This window comes from Gordionus sp. m RMFG-2023, chromosome 5, assembly GCF_954871325.1.
Source record: "Gordionus sp. m RMFG-2023 chromosome 5, tfGorSpeb1-WG-v2, whole genome shotgun sequence".
Classification (NCBI taxonomy): domain Eukaryota; kingdom Metazoa; phylum Nematomorpha; class Gordioida; order Chordodea; family Parachordodidae; genus Gordionus; species Gordionus sp. m RMFG-2023.
Genome location: NC_088779.1, coordinates 25,311,125 through 25,329,135, shown reverse-complemented (window position 1 = coordinate 25,329,135; position 18,011 = coordinate 25,311,125). Strand labels below are relative to the sequence as shown.

Here is an 18,011-nt window from a genome sequence, read left to right as displayed (position 1 = left end):
AAACAGGTCCATTGTACAATGTTATTTATAGATTCTGACCAATCTAGTAATGATTTCGATTCTCCATTGTTCAAGATATTTCTAACCCTTGCTTCAGATAATTCAATTGTTGATAAAATTACACTATGGTCAGACTCATGCATACCTTAAAAGGAATTCAATATTTAAACTAAACTGTATTAGGAATAAATAAAGCGTTAACCAAAAATAATAAAATTTTTCTGAGAAAGCTAATTTAATTAAGAAATTGATTACTGCGAATTCTCATTATAAAAGTTCTTAGTTAAACATAAATATATTAATGTACCAATAAATGCTTGAAAATAGCTATTTATAGTTACTTACTGAAATAAAAATTATTATTAATAGATAATCATTGTGATCAATAAAACATATAACTTAAAAAGAGTTAAACAATAATGTATTTTATAAAAATCATCATAGTGATGCTGAGTGCTGACTATGAATGAATACTATTTTATGAGAGAAATATCATTCTTTTTCGAATAGTTGGGAGTTTTCGCAATATATTTGTTCAATTTCATATTTTATAAACATAAAATCATGAGCTTGAAACCGGACATAAAAATTTCTAACGGTTCGGATTCAATTATCACGGTTCAGGTTCGAAAAAAAAATGGTTAACCAGTTTTAAGGTTCGATTTAGGTAAGTTTGGATTACTTTCTGCAAAAATATTGTTATTATTATTGATTTTTTAAATTTTCAAAGGTAATAAAATAAATTCATAATTTATTTAATCATATTTTGAAAAAAATAAAATTCTGACTTTTTGAGAAAAATATCATATAATATTTTAAATAAAGTGCTGAAAAACTATTTAAATATACATTACATATCCCTGAAATAAAATTTGTTTTTAAGAAAGGACCTTTCGTATGATTACTTTCTGCAAAAATATTGTCCAATACGGTTTGTTCATATTGTTATTATTATTGATTTTGTAACTTTTTAAAGATTTCTCATGTTTTGAAAAAAATAAAATTCTGACTTTTTGCGAAAAATATCATAATATTTTAAATTAAAGTGCTGAAAAACTATAAATATACTATCCCTGAAATAAAATTTGTTTTAAGAAAGGACCTTTCGTATTGAAAAGACATATGTATAATGAATTTTTAAAATTGCTCTCTTACAAAATTATAAAATGTGAAGAAGGAATAACCTAATTCTTAGAAGACGATTTCCCAAAATTAAAAATCTTTAGTACCCATAATTATATCCGAATTGATTAACAAACATCGGTAAAAACCTAGAAGCATAAACTATGCTAATTTTGTTTAAGATCCCTATTTGGTTCGATATTTCTAAACAGTGGCGTAGCTAGGAATTTTACTTAGAGGGGGTCCATACATATAAAAGACTGGGGGGCTTTGCCCCCCAGACCCTCTTTAACGGGCCTTCGGCCCTTTTGCCCGGCCTTCGGCCGGGTTTATCTTAAAAATCATAACAATATATTCGACATTATATACATATTTTTTAAATTCATCAATAATATATTAGTATAATTTAGTAGATTATTCTCAATGACTTTATAATAATACTATCCAGAATAATTTCAATAGTAATATAATATCCTTCCCCAAACATCAAAAATAGAAAAATATAAATATTCATGGTATTTATTTAATATAAAGTCACTTTTAAGTCTTTTGAAAGCATAATCTAAAAAAAAATTTGCTCTGGGAGGGGTCCAAACCCGAAAACCACCCCCGTAGCTACGCCACTGTTTCTAAATGTCTTGACTTGATTAAGATTTTAGCCAAAATAATATTATATACTCCTGAAGATTTTGCTCATAGGTGGCAGAAAGGTTTGAATCTTTATTTGCCAATTTTCGAGGCTTGCATAACATTATTATGGCTAAAAATCTTTATTAGGCCGTTTTTAAAAATTGATTGGGTCGTTTAGCTACATTACACTATACTTACCAAATAGAAAAGTAATCCAACACTTTCTATAATTAGATTACCAAATTATATTTCATTTTAGCTCAAAAGTTTAATATTGAATTCAATTATATTACCATATAAGCCCAAATAAGGCTTTACATGCCGATTAAAAACGGGTGTGCAATGACTAACATGAAATTGAGAGATTCGGAAGAACAAATCCAAATATCTTATTATGTTATTTAATATGATTTAGTAATGTAATTATGTTTTATACAATGGTTGTGTTCTTTAATTGCTACAGTAATTCAAATTATTTTGCATCCAACTTTTTCCGCAGCTAGTTGGAAAATAAATTTCCATCTAGAACAGGCCCGTGGCCTATCGCGGCCTATATATTTTGCTTCTTACCCCCCTTGGATCCTATATTTTTTTCAAAGATATATGGGGTTAAATGGTTCATATCCCCTCTAATGAATGTAAAAATTAGTCAACTTAAAGAAACCAGTAGTATCGAATATTTTTTGATAAAAAAATAATTGAACCGTCAATATGATTCTAAACACTGATATGCTCTTAGGTAATGTTTATAATTGAAAAAGGATGTAATTTATTAGGTACCAGTTGTAATGTAATATCACTAATACTGTTATCCGACCATTTGTCCTAAAGAATATCTACAATTAAATTTTATATGACTTAATCTATTTTGAGTTCGGTTATTTTTTATAATCATATGCATTTCTTTAATATCTTTTATAACATTTTATACTAAAAAGCATAATTAAAGTTAATTTCCACATAAATATAGTTTTTAGAAAGTAAATATGGTACTTGCAGATTTAGGCAGAAAAATAACAAATGCCTTAAGAAATTTAGGAACTGCCACCATCATTAATGAAGATGTTATGATTACTAAATTAATTTTTTTATATTTTTTTGATAGGTATTAAATAGTTTATTAAAAGAAATATGTACTGCATTACTAGAATCGGATGTTAATGTTAAATTGGTTAAAACATTAAGAGAAAATGTCAGAGCTGCCATTGATTTTGATGAAATGGCTGCAGGTATCAACAAGCGACGCATGATACAAACTGTAGTTTTTCAAGAACTAGTCAAAGTAATTTTAAAAATATGTTTCAATATATTAAAATTTTGATTAAATATTAATTTTTAAAAATAGTTAATAGATCCTGGTGTCAAAATATGGCAACCTATTAAAGGTAAGAGCAACATTATAATGTTTGTTGGCTTGCAAGGAAGTGGTAAAACAACAACTGTTACAAAAGTTATGAATTATTTTATTAAATATAGTTTTTTATTAAGTATGTTTTACTTTTTTTAAATATACTGGCTATTAAGTTCATTCTTTTATTAAATTTTTTTATATTATCAGAGTTTTATATAGTTTCAAAAGTTATCTGCTTCAAAACTTTTAAAAGTTCTTAAATGCTAATGATAAAGTTTTGAAAATTTCATAAATATGTTTTGTTCATATTTTTATTTTTCCCTTTAAAAAAGGCTTATTTTATATTTTTAGGTAAAGTTTTCATTTTTTTTGATGTTTTGGACTTAGCCTAACGTAATGCTAATACTTCTAAGTTCCAACAAATATTTGAATATTGATTTAATATTTTGGAATTGAATAAATACAAATTATTATTTGATTGTTATTATTCCTATATGAATTATTTAATTTTTGATGGAATTAGATAGAGATTTGGCATACAAGAATTTTTGTTTATTAAATTCAAGTATATAAGATATATTAATGTTTATTTGACTATGAGTAATGATAACAATAATGTAGTATAGAAATGAGTCTATTTCAATAGCTTCAAAATATAATAATTGTATTATATAAATATAACATTCTAATATAATAAAATAAACAATTTAAAGATAATATGTATTATTATAAATATTAACTATAATTATACTACAATTTTACTATTTTAATAGTAAAAAAGAAAGATTTCAATAATATAGAAATTATTAATGTTATTAATTTGTTTTTTGTGAAACATAAAATAATTAATTTTTTTTAAATTACATAACATATAGAATCTATAATATAACTTGGGTATATTATCTTTGTAATAATTTCTGAATGTATGTTAGTTTTTATTTTTATAACAAAAATATTTTTGTTCAAGTGTATTATGTTTTTTCTAGTAGTATAATAAATATTTTTACCTACACTAAAACAGTTATCCACATTAGAGGTCCACAATGGGCTGATTTTTAGCCAATAAGTAAGCCCGCCACTCATTGTTTTAATAACCCACCCTCCACCCACCTAATGTTGTAAATATTTTATAAAACCTGACCATGCCCATTCCAAGTATGGGCTGGCTAAAAATCCGTCCAATGCGAAATCCACATCCAGGATTTTGCTATCTATAAAATAAGAATATAAAATACTAGAAAATTTTTGAAAAATAATGAAGAGAAAAACACAAAAAATAATAATTTTAATTTATTTTCCATAGATTTAAAGAAAAAATTATAATTATATATTTTTTTTTGACATCTAGAACCCTTGAATCCTCCTCTTTTAAAAAGGCCCGGTTTGGATCTAGCAAAATTACTAGGGTCCGGATTGCATCCTAATTATTTATTTAAATTAATGTTAATGATAGAATAATGAAGGATATATGAATGTAAATAATTTATTCAAATAATCTGTATTTATATTTGTTGGATAATATTTAAATGAACAAATGAAATATTTGATTCATAAAATTGGAGCACTAGTTCGAAGTTTGACTAAAACATACTTAATATTTTTCCAAAAAATGGGTTTATAATGATCCTCTAATTAAATACAAGTTGAAACAAATATATTTACTGAATATTGATTATTAAGAATTGTAGAAATTATTCCATTATATTTATACTTTTATTTTACTCATAAGATTAAAATATATGTTAAATAACATCATATCCCTAAAAAATATATTTTTTTATAATATACACTTAAAAAAATATCAAATATTTTATTTCCAATTTCATCAGATGGCTTATTACTATCAAAAGAAAAATTGGAAAACATGCTTGATATGTGCCGATACTTTTCGAGCTGGTGCCTTTGATCAACTAAAACAGAATGCTGTCAAAGCACGAATTCCTTTTTATGGCAGGTTATTCTTTTTTAATATATAATAAAATGTTAGCATGTTTTTTAAAAATACCATTAGTATAAACTATTCCTGTCAGAAAATATTTTATAATTTTGATAGATTCTTAGAGGAAGAATCGGTTAAAATATTATAAATCTTACGAAACTATATGTATTAGATAAAATTAAATACAAATTTATTTTAATATTGATATTATAATCTTATTACATATATTTTTAACCTCTTTATATTTTGGGTTTATATTTATATAGGTTTATGTAGAAATCAGACCAAAAGAAATTTTTTATTAACATACAACTAGACAAAACTCACAAAAATCAAAAACTTAATTTTAAAATGAAAAAAACTTATTTTTTAAAATTAACGAAAACCAAATATTTTTAAATTCAAACAAAAAACGAAAATTTTTTGAAATTCGATAGGTGCCTATTTTTTTTAAAGCATGTTTTGCCTTTTTGTTTTTGAAAAAAAATAAATAAAATTTTTTTGGTCTGGTCCGAGCTCTAGGCTTATATATTGGCATTTAATCTACCATTAAAATGATTGTTCGACTTATCGAATTCTTTTAAAAAATTGCAGCGTTCTGGAATTTTAAACTCTTATTTAGGGGAATTTTTGATAACAGGAACTTAATTGAGAACCGATTTTCTAAAAGAGGTCGAACCCGCCCCAGGTTCATGTTACCCTGGGTTCGATGGGTTTTCCATAAATCGATCTCTGTTTAATTTGTGGTCTTAAAATGCCCAGCCAAGCAATTTTAAATTTCTGAACCCGAATTCGGGTCCAGAACCCTGAAAAATTTAATTCAAAAACTAAAAAAATATAAAGAAGTATTATTAAATGTAGTGTTGTTAAAAGGATCGATTTGAGCAGATTTTAAAAAACGGCTAATAGTGCACACAAATTGAGCAAAATTACCGCTTGGCGTTAGAAACCGTTTCAAAAAAACGCAAATAGTTTTGCTTTTTTATTACATTTTTTTATTCTTCGCTTTGTAATATTATATAAAATGTAATATAAATAACTAACTTATATCCTATAAAGGAATATTTAGAAATTAAAGAAATAAGAAGGCAGACGATAATATAATTTTTAAAAACAAATCCTCTTTTTTTAGAACTTATTTAAAATTTTGAATCGGTGATATTAATAAAAACGCAACCTCACTTTAAACAAGGGATGGGTTACGTTTTTTTTATTAAAAAATTACTGTAAATCGTAAATGCTCAATTTGTGCGCACTATTAAAAAAGCATAATATAAAATATGACCCTAATTATTTTTCAAATTAATATCATGTTCACAATTTTAATATTTAAATTAAGAAGAGATAAAAAAATTAATAACGCAAAGCTAAAATTAATCAGTATATTTTTTTTCAAGTTTTCTTTTTAAAACTATTATTTTTAAATGAATTTATTTTTACTTCTTTTGGTTCGGTCTTTTAGTGATTCTTTTCTGTCTTTTGAAATGGGTTCCAGGGTTTTGCCCGTCTAATTTGGGGGCATCTGATAGAACCACGATCTTGTTAGGTAGGAACATGTATTAAAATTTTTTACATGATAATTTCGAAATATTCACAGAATATGAATAATTCTATCTAATAATGTACTAGGCTATTTATTCGGCCAATAATCTTTCACAATTATTCTTATTGGCAAATCGAATTATCGTGTTATTCAATATTATTAATAAAATACAAATCGAATGAATAGCGAATTATTTATTTTGCGCGTTTACATCGACTCTCATAAAATGCTAAGATTAGTTGAGGTAAATCGGACAGGTCAGTTCCATAATCCAGAAAAATATCCCCGACGAAAAAAAGAATAGATTCCATTAGTATTGTGGGCGCTTCTGAACCGGTTCATATTTGCCTTCACAGACTAAAATTAAATTCGTAAAAGATTGACATCCTAACCAAAAAAATTTTTTTAATTTATAATTAAAGTTATACGGAGATCGACCCTGTCGTCATTGCCAAGGAGGGTGTAGATAAATTTGAGGCCGAAAATTTCGAAATAATCATCGTTGATACGAGCGGAAGGCACAAACAGGAAGATTCACTTTTCGAAGAAATGTTGCAATTACAAAATACCGTCGTAAGTTTTTTTTTATATTCAAGATCTATTTCATCTAGTTTTAAATGATAAAATATTTAAATGTTAAGTTTAAGAAAGTTGTTTTTTCTCCAATTTTTAATTGCATATATCTCAATAATGTTGTTGTTAAACAGCTCGATATAGCCAATTTTAAATTAAAATCTAAGCTAAAATAATATTATGCAAGCCTCGAGATTTCGTTTTTTTTTCAAACCTTTTAAGCCATCTACGAGCAAAATCTTTAGGATTACGTAATATTTTTGGCTAAAATATTGGGTTAGCCATTTTTAAAAATCGAGCCGTTTAACAACACTATCGAGCATTAATGTGTGGGATAAGTATACAGGTAGACCTATTCACTTTAAAAAAAATGTGGAAAAATATTCGGGATTAATATGCAACTAAATAGAAATTAATTGTAAATAAAAAATTTTTAATCTCCAAACTCTCCATTTTCGCGACACTCTTTTATCTTGTAACATTATGCATTCATAACGCTTGACTATTGATATATTCTATTGTTTTATACTATACCTCATACTTATAAAATGATCTTTGATATGCAAATATGTCGATCTATAACATTTTAGGGAGTTTAATATCATTGTTTAAGGTAAAAAAAATTTTAATTTAATAATACAATCCTTCCCCTCCCCCCTTCCCACATTTCCTAATTCCAGAGACCCGACAACATAATATTTGTCATGGATGCGAGCATAGGGCAAGCCTGCGAGAGCCAGGCTAAAGCATTCAAAGCTAAAGTCGACGTGGCATCGGTTATCATTACTAAACTGGACGGACATGCCAAAGGCGGGGGAGCTTTAAGCGCGTATATTTTAATTTAAATCACTTCTTTAAACTTCATTTTACTTCCATTCTATCACGCGATAATTTAATAAGAAAGATCTTGTCCTAGATATATAAAATTTGCGCAGATTGTTAAATTTAAACAGATTTTAACAAAAAAGATTTTATATGTCTCTCTTTTTTTTCTACCTTATACATTGCATCCAAAAAAACACATTTGATTTTTATATAACTACTTTTTTTGTCATTTACTTTATTTAAAAACATAAATTTCTTATTTTTCTTTTCTCTTTATAAGGAAGTGGACCGATAATTTTACATGTCAGATGTGGTCTCAGTTTTAACTAAATTATACGACTTTTTTTAGCGATTGTTTTATTTACTCTATCAGAATATTAAATACAAGATAGTGAGTGATACTTTGTCAATAATACAACTATGATGTATTACCCTTTTATTTTTTTTATTGCAGAGTTGCCGCTACCAAGAGCCCGATTATATTTATAGGAACCGGTGAACACATAACAGACTTTGAGCCCTTCAAAGTCAAACCTTTCATCCGAAAACTCCTAGGTTTTTTTTAATTAAAAATAATTATATTTTGCTAATATAATAACAGTAAAAATTCTTTTAATTTTGAGCGTTTATATTTATTCCGAATAGTTTATAAATTAGAAGGCTGCAGAGTAGTGTTGTTAAAAACCCCGATTTGGGAGCTCCTTGAAGTTGACCGAACGATTGAAAGCACTAACGATGAATTATATGTCATTTTTTAGTGCTTCGTTAGTGCATTAATCCGTATAGTAGCCGAATTTAAGGGAAAAAAAGCTATAAATAAAATTTTGTGCCAACTTTACGCTTAAAAGTCGATTGAAAGCACTGACGATGATATATAATATTATTCTTAATTGCTTCGTTCGTGAAGGTTTAATCACTTTTGTAGCCAATGTGTAGTGCTTAATTAGTTAAAATTTTGCAAGTAATTTGGTTAAACGCTTTATAAAAAAAAGTTATTAGCCAAACAAAAGTTGACGCTGCGATTTAGGCTTGAAGTTGACCGAACGATTGGAAGCATTAACGATGAAACTTATATCAATCCTTAGTGCTTCGTTATTATGTTAGCAAAATTTAAAATAAAAAGGTTATTAACAAAATAAACAAAAAATATATCATCAACAAACATCTTATTTTCACCATTATTTAGTGCTTAATTATTAAAATTTAAATTCCGTAATCAGTTTGGTTAAAACCCTTATAAAAAGTCACAAGTAATTAAAAAATTCATATTATACTTTTGCACTTAGCCTATCAATTTTTTCCGAAGATCATCAATCATATTTGAGTAATAAAATGTTTTAGAACCTTATATATATTAAGTGCTCAAAATACATCAATGAATCGCTATAAAATAGTCACAAAAGATAATTTCCACTACTGCCTAAATGGGTATAAGTATTATATTTTTATAATTTTTATCGGTTTTTATTATTTTATTTTAACACATTTTTTCTCCAACATCAATTATTCTGAGGTGGTATTGAATGATATTAAAAACATTCTCTGAAATGTTTTATTCTAATTCAAATTGTTGCTTTTACATAGTTTTATTTTATTCGAAAAAATTATACATATAAATATTTCTATCATAAATTTTAATTATATTTAGATCTCATTAATATCAATATAATTATACAGGAATTCTGATAGTTACCCTGATTCAATAAAGTAGTGCCATATCAATCCTTAAAATTTTCTGATACCTCTCTAGACGCTTAAGAAAATTTTAGAGAACCCATATCAAATTTAATATATATTTTTATAGATAGATATGAACAATTATATCCAAACTCCTAACTAGATATTGTAAACGACTAAAAAGATTATTAATAAAAATACAAGTACAACTATATTTGGTGGTCGAAAATATAATTTTCAAGCGCGATCTCTTTCTATTCGAAAACTGTTAATAATATATATAGATTGTGGAATAAGAATGATATATCGAATGTTATTACTACAATATTTCGATGGAGGAATAAAGAAGGAATTAATTATAAAATATGTATGAGATAAATTTCAGCGAATCTAACAGAAATTTGCGAAAATAGGCATATAATCAATAAAATATTCTATATATAACAAATATAAACAAATATTAATTTACTAGCATTATAGTTTGTAACACCATTATGGCTGAATTATAGATAATATTTAATTTTTTAATACATATATTGCAATATATATTTATTTGAATAGGATAATTTTAAATTCACAATTTCTGCTGTCACAAATCATAATTTATATAGGGACCAGTGGAAAACCATTTGAGTTGATAACATAAAAACATTCATCAACCTTAAAATCATATAATTATTTATTTGTTATTTTAAAATATATTGTATAGGAATAGGAAACGTCAACAAATATCCTATAATATATAAGATCGGTATAAATATCGGATATTTTCTAATGAGAGGGATGTTAGTGTGATAATTCTAGTACAACATTAAACTTTTACGACAAATGAAATTCTTTCAAAACTCTACCATAATATATTTTTTAATTTAATTTAAATACATTTTTGCATAAGTGTAAATGTAAAAGTTATGTATAGAAATGTTGAAGAATATTAATGGTCAAACTTTATACTTTATTTTTAATGGTATTATGATAGCTAGCAGTTCGCTAACCCGTCAAGAATGATGGGCGAATCGACTTTTGGCCTACAATTTTTTACCTTTTTATATATAATTTAAAGCTAAATTAAGTTATTATTGTTAGATGAGGGTTTTAATACTTTATTTACCCCATTAACTACTCACATTCATTCCCCACCGCGTAAAGGTGGTTTTTGGAATTTATGGGAGCCAGGAAGGGAAAATAAGATTGACTAAAAGAAGAAAGAAATATTAAAAAAGAGATAAAGATATGAAAGGATAACTTAAAAAAATTTAATAATTGTTTATACTTTACGAATTGATGGTTATATTTTCAAGCTACTCACATTTGTAGGCACATTGGTATGTCTCCGTGGAGATTTATAATTGCTAAATCACTTAGAAACGCATTAAAACAAAGGCACATTGCTGATTCACACATCAAATATTTAAATTCAGTAATCATATCATATCAAAAAACAGATACATTTCCGTTTCACTTACAAATTTTTAATTAAATTGAGGAATCATAGTGAATCAGTGTAAAAATACATTTCCGATTCATTCATCAAATTTGATTAAATTGATGAATCATATCTAATCAATATAAAAATATGTCTGATTCACTCATCAAATATTTTAATACTAATTAAATTTTTCTTTCTTTCTTTACATTGTATATAACAAGTCATGGCATGTCGCATTTTCTTGCTTGTCATTTCTTTTGTATACCATGGATTTCAAAAGGTCATTATAAACTTCCCAAGTTCCATTTATTGTTTTAAATCATATATAATATCCTAGTGGACACAACAGGTGGTATAAAATAAATTACGGTTCAAATTCTTGCACGATTTACAGAAAGATTGGGCAGGCAAGGTGTCTTCAATCGCAGCTGCCAAGTTTTGGATACCTGTTGTATTTATAATGTTTATATTAATTGGTATATATAAACCATTTCTTATATTCTCCGTAGCACTTATCATTGCACTTAAATTTATTCGTCATATTATATATATTTTTGAAACATTTATCTATGACATAAAAAATAGTTGCCTCACATGATAAACGATATAAATCAATAGTATTAGTAACTAAAGTCTTGGGAAACATCGTCATCGCTAATTCAGCTCTCATTATATATGTTGTTTTATTAATTCCATGTGATACAAATTTAAAAAATGCTGAAAAACGTTATATATTATTTGATCAAAATATGAGAAGTATAATCATTTATCTCAGCAGGCCAGCGCCTTCCTTTGAGAAAATGCATCAATAGGACATGTATTCCCTATTAAAAACTGTTTTGTTCCTATTTTTAAAGGATATGCCGTTGTGAAAAAATTTCCATTTCTTAATAATCCCAATTTAATTTTTTTGCCTTTTATTAAGTGCAAAATTTTAGCAGTGAGCCCGTTAATAAAAACCCTTTTTTCCCCTTTTTTCTTGCAAATGGCTTATCCGCCAACCCTTTCCAGTTTTCAAATAGTAGATTTTCATTTATTGAAATTTCATCGTCAATCGAAACTTTTTTAATTTAAAATTATTTGCATTTTCAAATCAGAGGGCTCTTGTGATAATCTATTATTTCAATCTTTTCCTCGTTAATTTTAGATTCTGACTGTTGTGCGACATCTAAGTCAATATTTTCTTCTTTAATTAAATTTGTAATTCTTGCAGCCTCCGTCAGTATTAATCATACCTTTTATTTCGTTGGAATCCTTAAACTTATCCAAACATAATGGTAATGTTTCAGATTTAAAAGTTCTATTTTTTAAGTTGTTGACATAACTTTCAATATTAGTAGTAGAGGCAGTTGTTTGTCCATATTTAAAATGTACTTGCATAATGTTAGACCTTAAGGGATATATCCTCAATAAATTGCTAATAAAACAACGTATATAATGAGAGCTGAAATAGCGATGACGATGTTTCCCAAGACTTTTGTTACTAATACTAATGATTCATATCGTTTACCATGTGAGGCAACTATTTTTATGTCATCGACAAATGTTTCAAAAATATATATAGTATAACGGATAAATTTAAATGCAATAATAATGAGTGCTATAAGACGGAGAATACAAGAAATGGCTTATATTATATACCAATTGGTATAAACATTATAAATACAACAAGTATCCAAAACTTGGCAGCTGCGATTGAAGACACCTTGCCTGCCAAATCCTTCTGTAAATCGTGCAAGAATTTGAACCTTGTGCATGAATAAGAAATTCAGAAATTCATGAACAAACCATTATTGAAACAACAGGATGTGAAATGTTTTCCCGATATTTATAAATCTTTCTCTTAAAACATTTTTTTTAAGAGCAGCAATTATTATTATACCACCTGCTGTGTCCACAGGAATAAAACATTATATATGTTATTCAAAACGAATAGAAAAATTGGGAAGTTTATAAAGACCTTTTGAAATCGATGGTATGCAAAAGAAATGACATCCAGGAAGATGTGATATGCCATGCCTTGTTAATTTAATAAGGAAGAAATAAAATTTTCGAAAAAGGATTAAAATATTTGATGAGTGAATCAGGTATTTTTATATTGATTGCTATGATTTATCAATTTATTAAAATTTGATGAATCGGAACTGTATTTTTACATTGATTCACTATGATTTCTCAATTAAATTAAGAATTTGATGAGTGAATCGAAAATGTATCTGTTTTTTGATACGATATGATTACTGAATTTAAACAAAAATTTGATGTGTGAAATCAGCAATGTGCCTTTGTTTTAATACGTTTCCAAGTGATTTGGCAATTATAAATCTCCAATGTGCCTACAAATGCGAGTGGCTTGAAAATATAACCATCAATTCGTAAAGAATAAACAATAATTAAAAAAATTTTAAGTTCTACTTTCATATCTTTGTCTTTATTTTTTTATTTCTTCCTTCTTTTAGTCAATCTTATTTTCACTTCCTTGCTCCTATAAATTCCAACTCCCAGGGGAGTAATGTGAGTAATCAATGGGGTAAATAAAAAAATAGATGTCCACGCATTTCTGCTAGCTATGAGCAAAATCTTTAGGTTTAGATAATGTTATTTTGGTTATGTTCTTATTCAAGCCGTTATTTTAAATCAACCCGAATCGGGCTTTTTATCAAAACTACTGCAGAGGCCCAGATTACTGGAGGGCTTTATTAGGCTTGTAAAAAGAGGAAAGGAGCGACCCCACATTCATTAAACTCGTCTAAAATAAGGAGCGGTATTTCCCGTTATCATTTATTTTACATTTTTTGTTGTATATACATATATATATATTCAAAAATATAAAAATACGATCTTTAGGTATGGGTGACATTGAGGGTTTGGTAGAAAAAGTGCACGAATTAAAGTTAGACGATAACGATGAGCTAATAGGCAAACTTAAACAAGGTTATAATTCGTTTCCTTTTATCATTCAAATTACAACATTTATAATAATAATAATGATAGGCATTTAACTGTTTACTTTTCTTCTAGAATTTAAGTTCATGGTTTGTTAAAATTAGAGATATACCGGACTGGGCTAAAATCTATAACTCTGCATTCGTAGTTAGCACGAATTCGCAGTGAAGTATGCAAAATATGCTGTATTTTTATATGCTTCGCCGCTAACTGTGAATGCAGGGTAATTTGGCTGGTTTTCATACTATGCTTTTTTAAAAAAAAAATTATATTAATATATTTATTTAAAAAATAGGGAATATTTAATATATATATTATTTATAATTTTATAAACAAAGTCTACAAAATTTAAAATTAGTGTTTTCTTTGTGAAAAAATTGATCAGATTTATATTAAGAAAAACGGCTAAATATTTTTAGTAACAAAAACAAATGCTTAATTTTGGAATTGGTAAAATTTTGAAAAAAATGGATATAGAACATTATAATACTCAACAGGCACAAATATTATTTATTAGAAAATCTTTTTGTTAAATACCCATCACTGGGTACACTCCTAAATTTATTAACAAAAAAAAGGTTTTATTGTAATTTTATTCATTCTATCATTAAAAAAAGGTCAATTTACGATTCGGGATATGTATGACCAATTTCAAAACATCATGAAAATGGGTCCTTTTTCCCAAATAATGACAATGATCCCAGGTTTCACCCAAGATTTTCTTTGTCCTCCCACTACATCATCCAAAGTTAATGATAAGCCTAAAAAGAATTTTTAATCTAAGAAAAATTGGCTCAGAATTAAATTAAATATAAAAAAATTTGTATCAATGAAAAGGATATGAACGGAGAACAAGTGCAAGCTGCCAGGATGGAAGAAGGATCTGCCAAGCTGAAGAGAATGATGTGCGTGATGGATAGCATGACTCATAAGGAGTTGGACAACAAAGACGGTGCTCGGCTCTTCGCTAGGGAGGCCGGGAGAGCGTTGAGAGTTGCTAAAGGTATTTATTTTTTTGTATTAGGTTGAAAATGGAAATATAAAGAAAATACGTCGTGTTCTCGGTGTAACTTAAATTTGCTTTTTTGAGAGCTGATGTTTTAAGGATATTTGCAAAGGCGTTGAGATTGCAAATGTAAATTTCATAAAATTTTAATATTTGGTGCCCAATTTCCTTATAATTAGTCTTGTTAGTTTTGGCAAAGTTTTTAAATTAAATATTGCAATAAAAAAAATACAAGAATTGTGTATTTAATCAACCCTGTTCACAACACAAGTAAGTTATAAAGTACGAATATTATATCGTATAATACGAGAATTTATTTGAATAATTCTTATTTTTTTGCCATATAATATAAATATATTCCAAAATTTTATAAAGTAGATTCGACTAACTTGAGACTGTAACCTAAATATCAAAAATATAATTAAATATATTAATTTTAATGAAAAAATGAGAAATGGGCTATTTATAATGTAAAAATAAAATAGTTGCCTAAATTATTGAATTTACTGATATTTTTTAAGATTCTAGAAATTAATAAAATTATAGTTTAAGGTATATATAAAGTTGTGAAATTTTTACAATAAAAAATTAAATAAAATTATTTTAATTTTACAAATTATAATAAGAAATGGATAGTTATACATTAATAAAAATTGGGGAGTATTTAAATTTAATGGGAAATATAAAAATAATTTGGCAGAAATTAAAAATTTACAAAACTTTTAAATAATTTTGATAGAAAATTTTGAACATGTTTCATAATTTTTTATTTACCAAAATTTATAAATTTTAAGGTTTTTTAAAATACATTTAGGTTATAGCCTGAGGAAATATAAAGATTTGAAAAATCTTTGAGGATTTTTTAATGAAAAAATTTTTCGATCAAATGTTAAAATATTTTTAACGATTTTTTTCAAATATTTAAAATTAATTTTAAAAAGGTTCTGGCGTCTCGTTAAGAGAAGTAAACGAGCTTCTGGGACAATACACAAAATTTGCCGCTATGGTCAAGAAAATGGGAGGCATGAAAGGACTTTTTAAAGGTAACAAAAATTTTACTAACGCATTTTGATTTTAAAGGATAGGAAAATGCCTTTTAATGTGTAGGTTTACATTTTCGATGAAATATGCCCAAATTTTTTAAAAAAAATACACGAATTATAAAATAAGGTGGGGACATGAATAAAAATATAAATCCCTCTCAAATGTCACAATTAAGTCATCAAATGGCAAGAATAATGGATCCAAGAGTGCTTCATCAAATGGGTATGATATTTTTTTGATTACATATCCTAGATTTTTAATTTAAAAATAATATTTTGTAAACTTTATTTTAGGTGGCATGGGTGGTCTCCAAAACGTAATGAGGCAGTTACAAAGTGTTAATCCTTCAAATTTATTAGGCAGTGGAAAGCAAAAATAAATGGAGATATATAAAAAAATATATATTTATTTATTGTAATATATATTATTAGTACCAAATGCGAGTATTATTTTTTTTATAACGAATAAAGAGAAAGGGATAGGTGGCGTATGCGTTTGATATAAATGAGAATGACAATCTGTCAACAATTATTTAATTTAGTTTTTTTTTCATGATATCATTTTAACTAAAACAAACCAAAAGGGAGACTCTTAAATACAACATATATCATGTTTCTGGTGATTTATATTATTTTGAACCGATAAAACTTATTTGAGAGAAGAAAAAAAATTGAAATGAGCGCATTTTCTAATTATTTATATTACCTGTTACTAAAGTATAATTTCATGATTTCAATTTAAAATACTGCAAAGTTTCATTTTAAAACTTAAAAAAACTGAAATGTTACCTTAAGACTAGTAATGTTAAAATGCTTGGTCGTAAAAATAACAACCTGATATGGTGCTCAGGCTAAGCATGCACCATGAAAAAAATCTTCCAAATTTCAAAATAAATTTTGCCCAAAATTTAGAAAAGTAGTATCTAATTTAGTCGAGGTAAATTGCTTTATTTTTAGCTTAGTTATTGCCTCGATCTTGGGTGTGCTTTTTGAATATATACCTCGACTTAACTTAAATCGCACCTAAGTGCTTAGTTGAATTATTTAGGCATGACTCGGATAAAAATATCATAAGGCAAAAAGACATCGAATAAAAATATCCCAATTATAATATAGAAAAGGGATCTTTTATCTCTTTTATAGACGATGGAATCAGTTTACTGATAAATATTAGTAATTATTTTATAATATTTTTAGTATGATACTATTAGACAGGACCAGCTACCCAAGTTGGCTGGCAGAAGTGTTCCCTGTCTTAAAATATTCTTCCTATTTATAGATATAATTTTACAGAAGAGAATCAAAAATATAAAATTTGAATCTATATATTCTAAGATTGTAAAATGAATGATAGGTTTCGTAATGTATTAAGTGGACATTATAATATTAATTTTTTCTAATCTTTCTTTTAATTCTTCTTTAGTGGTATATTGTATTCATTTTATGGGGAGAAGGGGGGGGGGATTATCAGCTTAAAATGATATTTACATGAACAGGCAAATTTTAAAAGGAGGTGATCCCCCCTACCACCGGCTCGACTTAAATCTGGTTGCCAAAAATAAATTTAGCGGTTTTAAATATTTATAGACGCGTCATGGCATTTGTTTTTTTTAATTTTATTTTCAAAAATGGGTCCCCATTATGTTGGACTATAGTCAAGCGTTAACTTTTTTCTAAAAAAATTTCCTAGAATCAGATTATAATTTTGGTTGAAAAGCTTTTTATTAATACCCCCAAAAAGTAAAACTAAAATTTGTAAATTAAAAATGTTTTCAATAGAAGACTCATGAAAAAATTATGTCACTAGGATAAAAATTGAAATGCATCAAGTTTGATTACCGAAATCCTCAGAGAAAAGTAGAATATTAGCTATTTCGAAAGGCGGAATTTATATTAGGAAAACAAGGCCCCCGATCTAAATCCACTT

At 26.6% G+C, this 18,011-nt stretch overlaps 1 protein-coding gene across 1 annotated transcript; it reads left to right on the top strand.

The window, feature by feature from the left end:
• The first annotated feature begins 2,665 nt into the window (after positions 1 to 2,665).
• Positions 2,666 to 16,567, top strand: LOC135929256 (signal recognition particle subunit SRP54-like). Its single transcript, XM_065465755.1, has 13 exons — positions 2,666 to 2,816; positions 2,858 to 3,034; positions 3,098 to 3,202; positions 4,933 to 5,057; positions 7,008 to 7,158; positions 7,839 to 7,987; positions 8,438 to 8,538; positions 13,937 to 14,023; positions 14,653 to 14,783; positions 14,873 to 15,038; positions 15,983 to 16,084; positions 16,212 to 16,307; positions 16,379 to 16,567. Exons 1-13 carry the CDS (start codon positions 2,739 to 2,741, stop codon positions 16,462 to 16,464), a joined length of 1,554 nt encoding a protein of 517 aa, XP_065321827.1. The 5' UTR covers positions 2,666 to 2,738; the 3' UTR covers positions 16,465 to 16,567.
• Positions 16,568 to 18,011: the final 1,444 nt, after the last annotated feature.

Coding starts and splice junctions, on each gene's coding strand:
- LOC135929256 (XM_065465755.1), top strand. CDS start 2,739: ATGGTACTTGCAGATTTAGGCAGAAAAATAACAAATGCCTTAAGAAAT. Junction 8,539..13,936: donor TTTCATCCGAAAACTCCTAG/GTTTTTTTTAAT, acceptor TACGATCTTTAG/GTATGGGTGACATTGAGGGT. Junction 14,024..14,652: donor AATAGGCAAACTTAAACAAG/GTTATAATTCGT, acceptor CATTAAAAAAAG/GTCAATTTACGATTCGGGAT.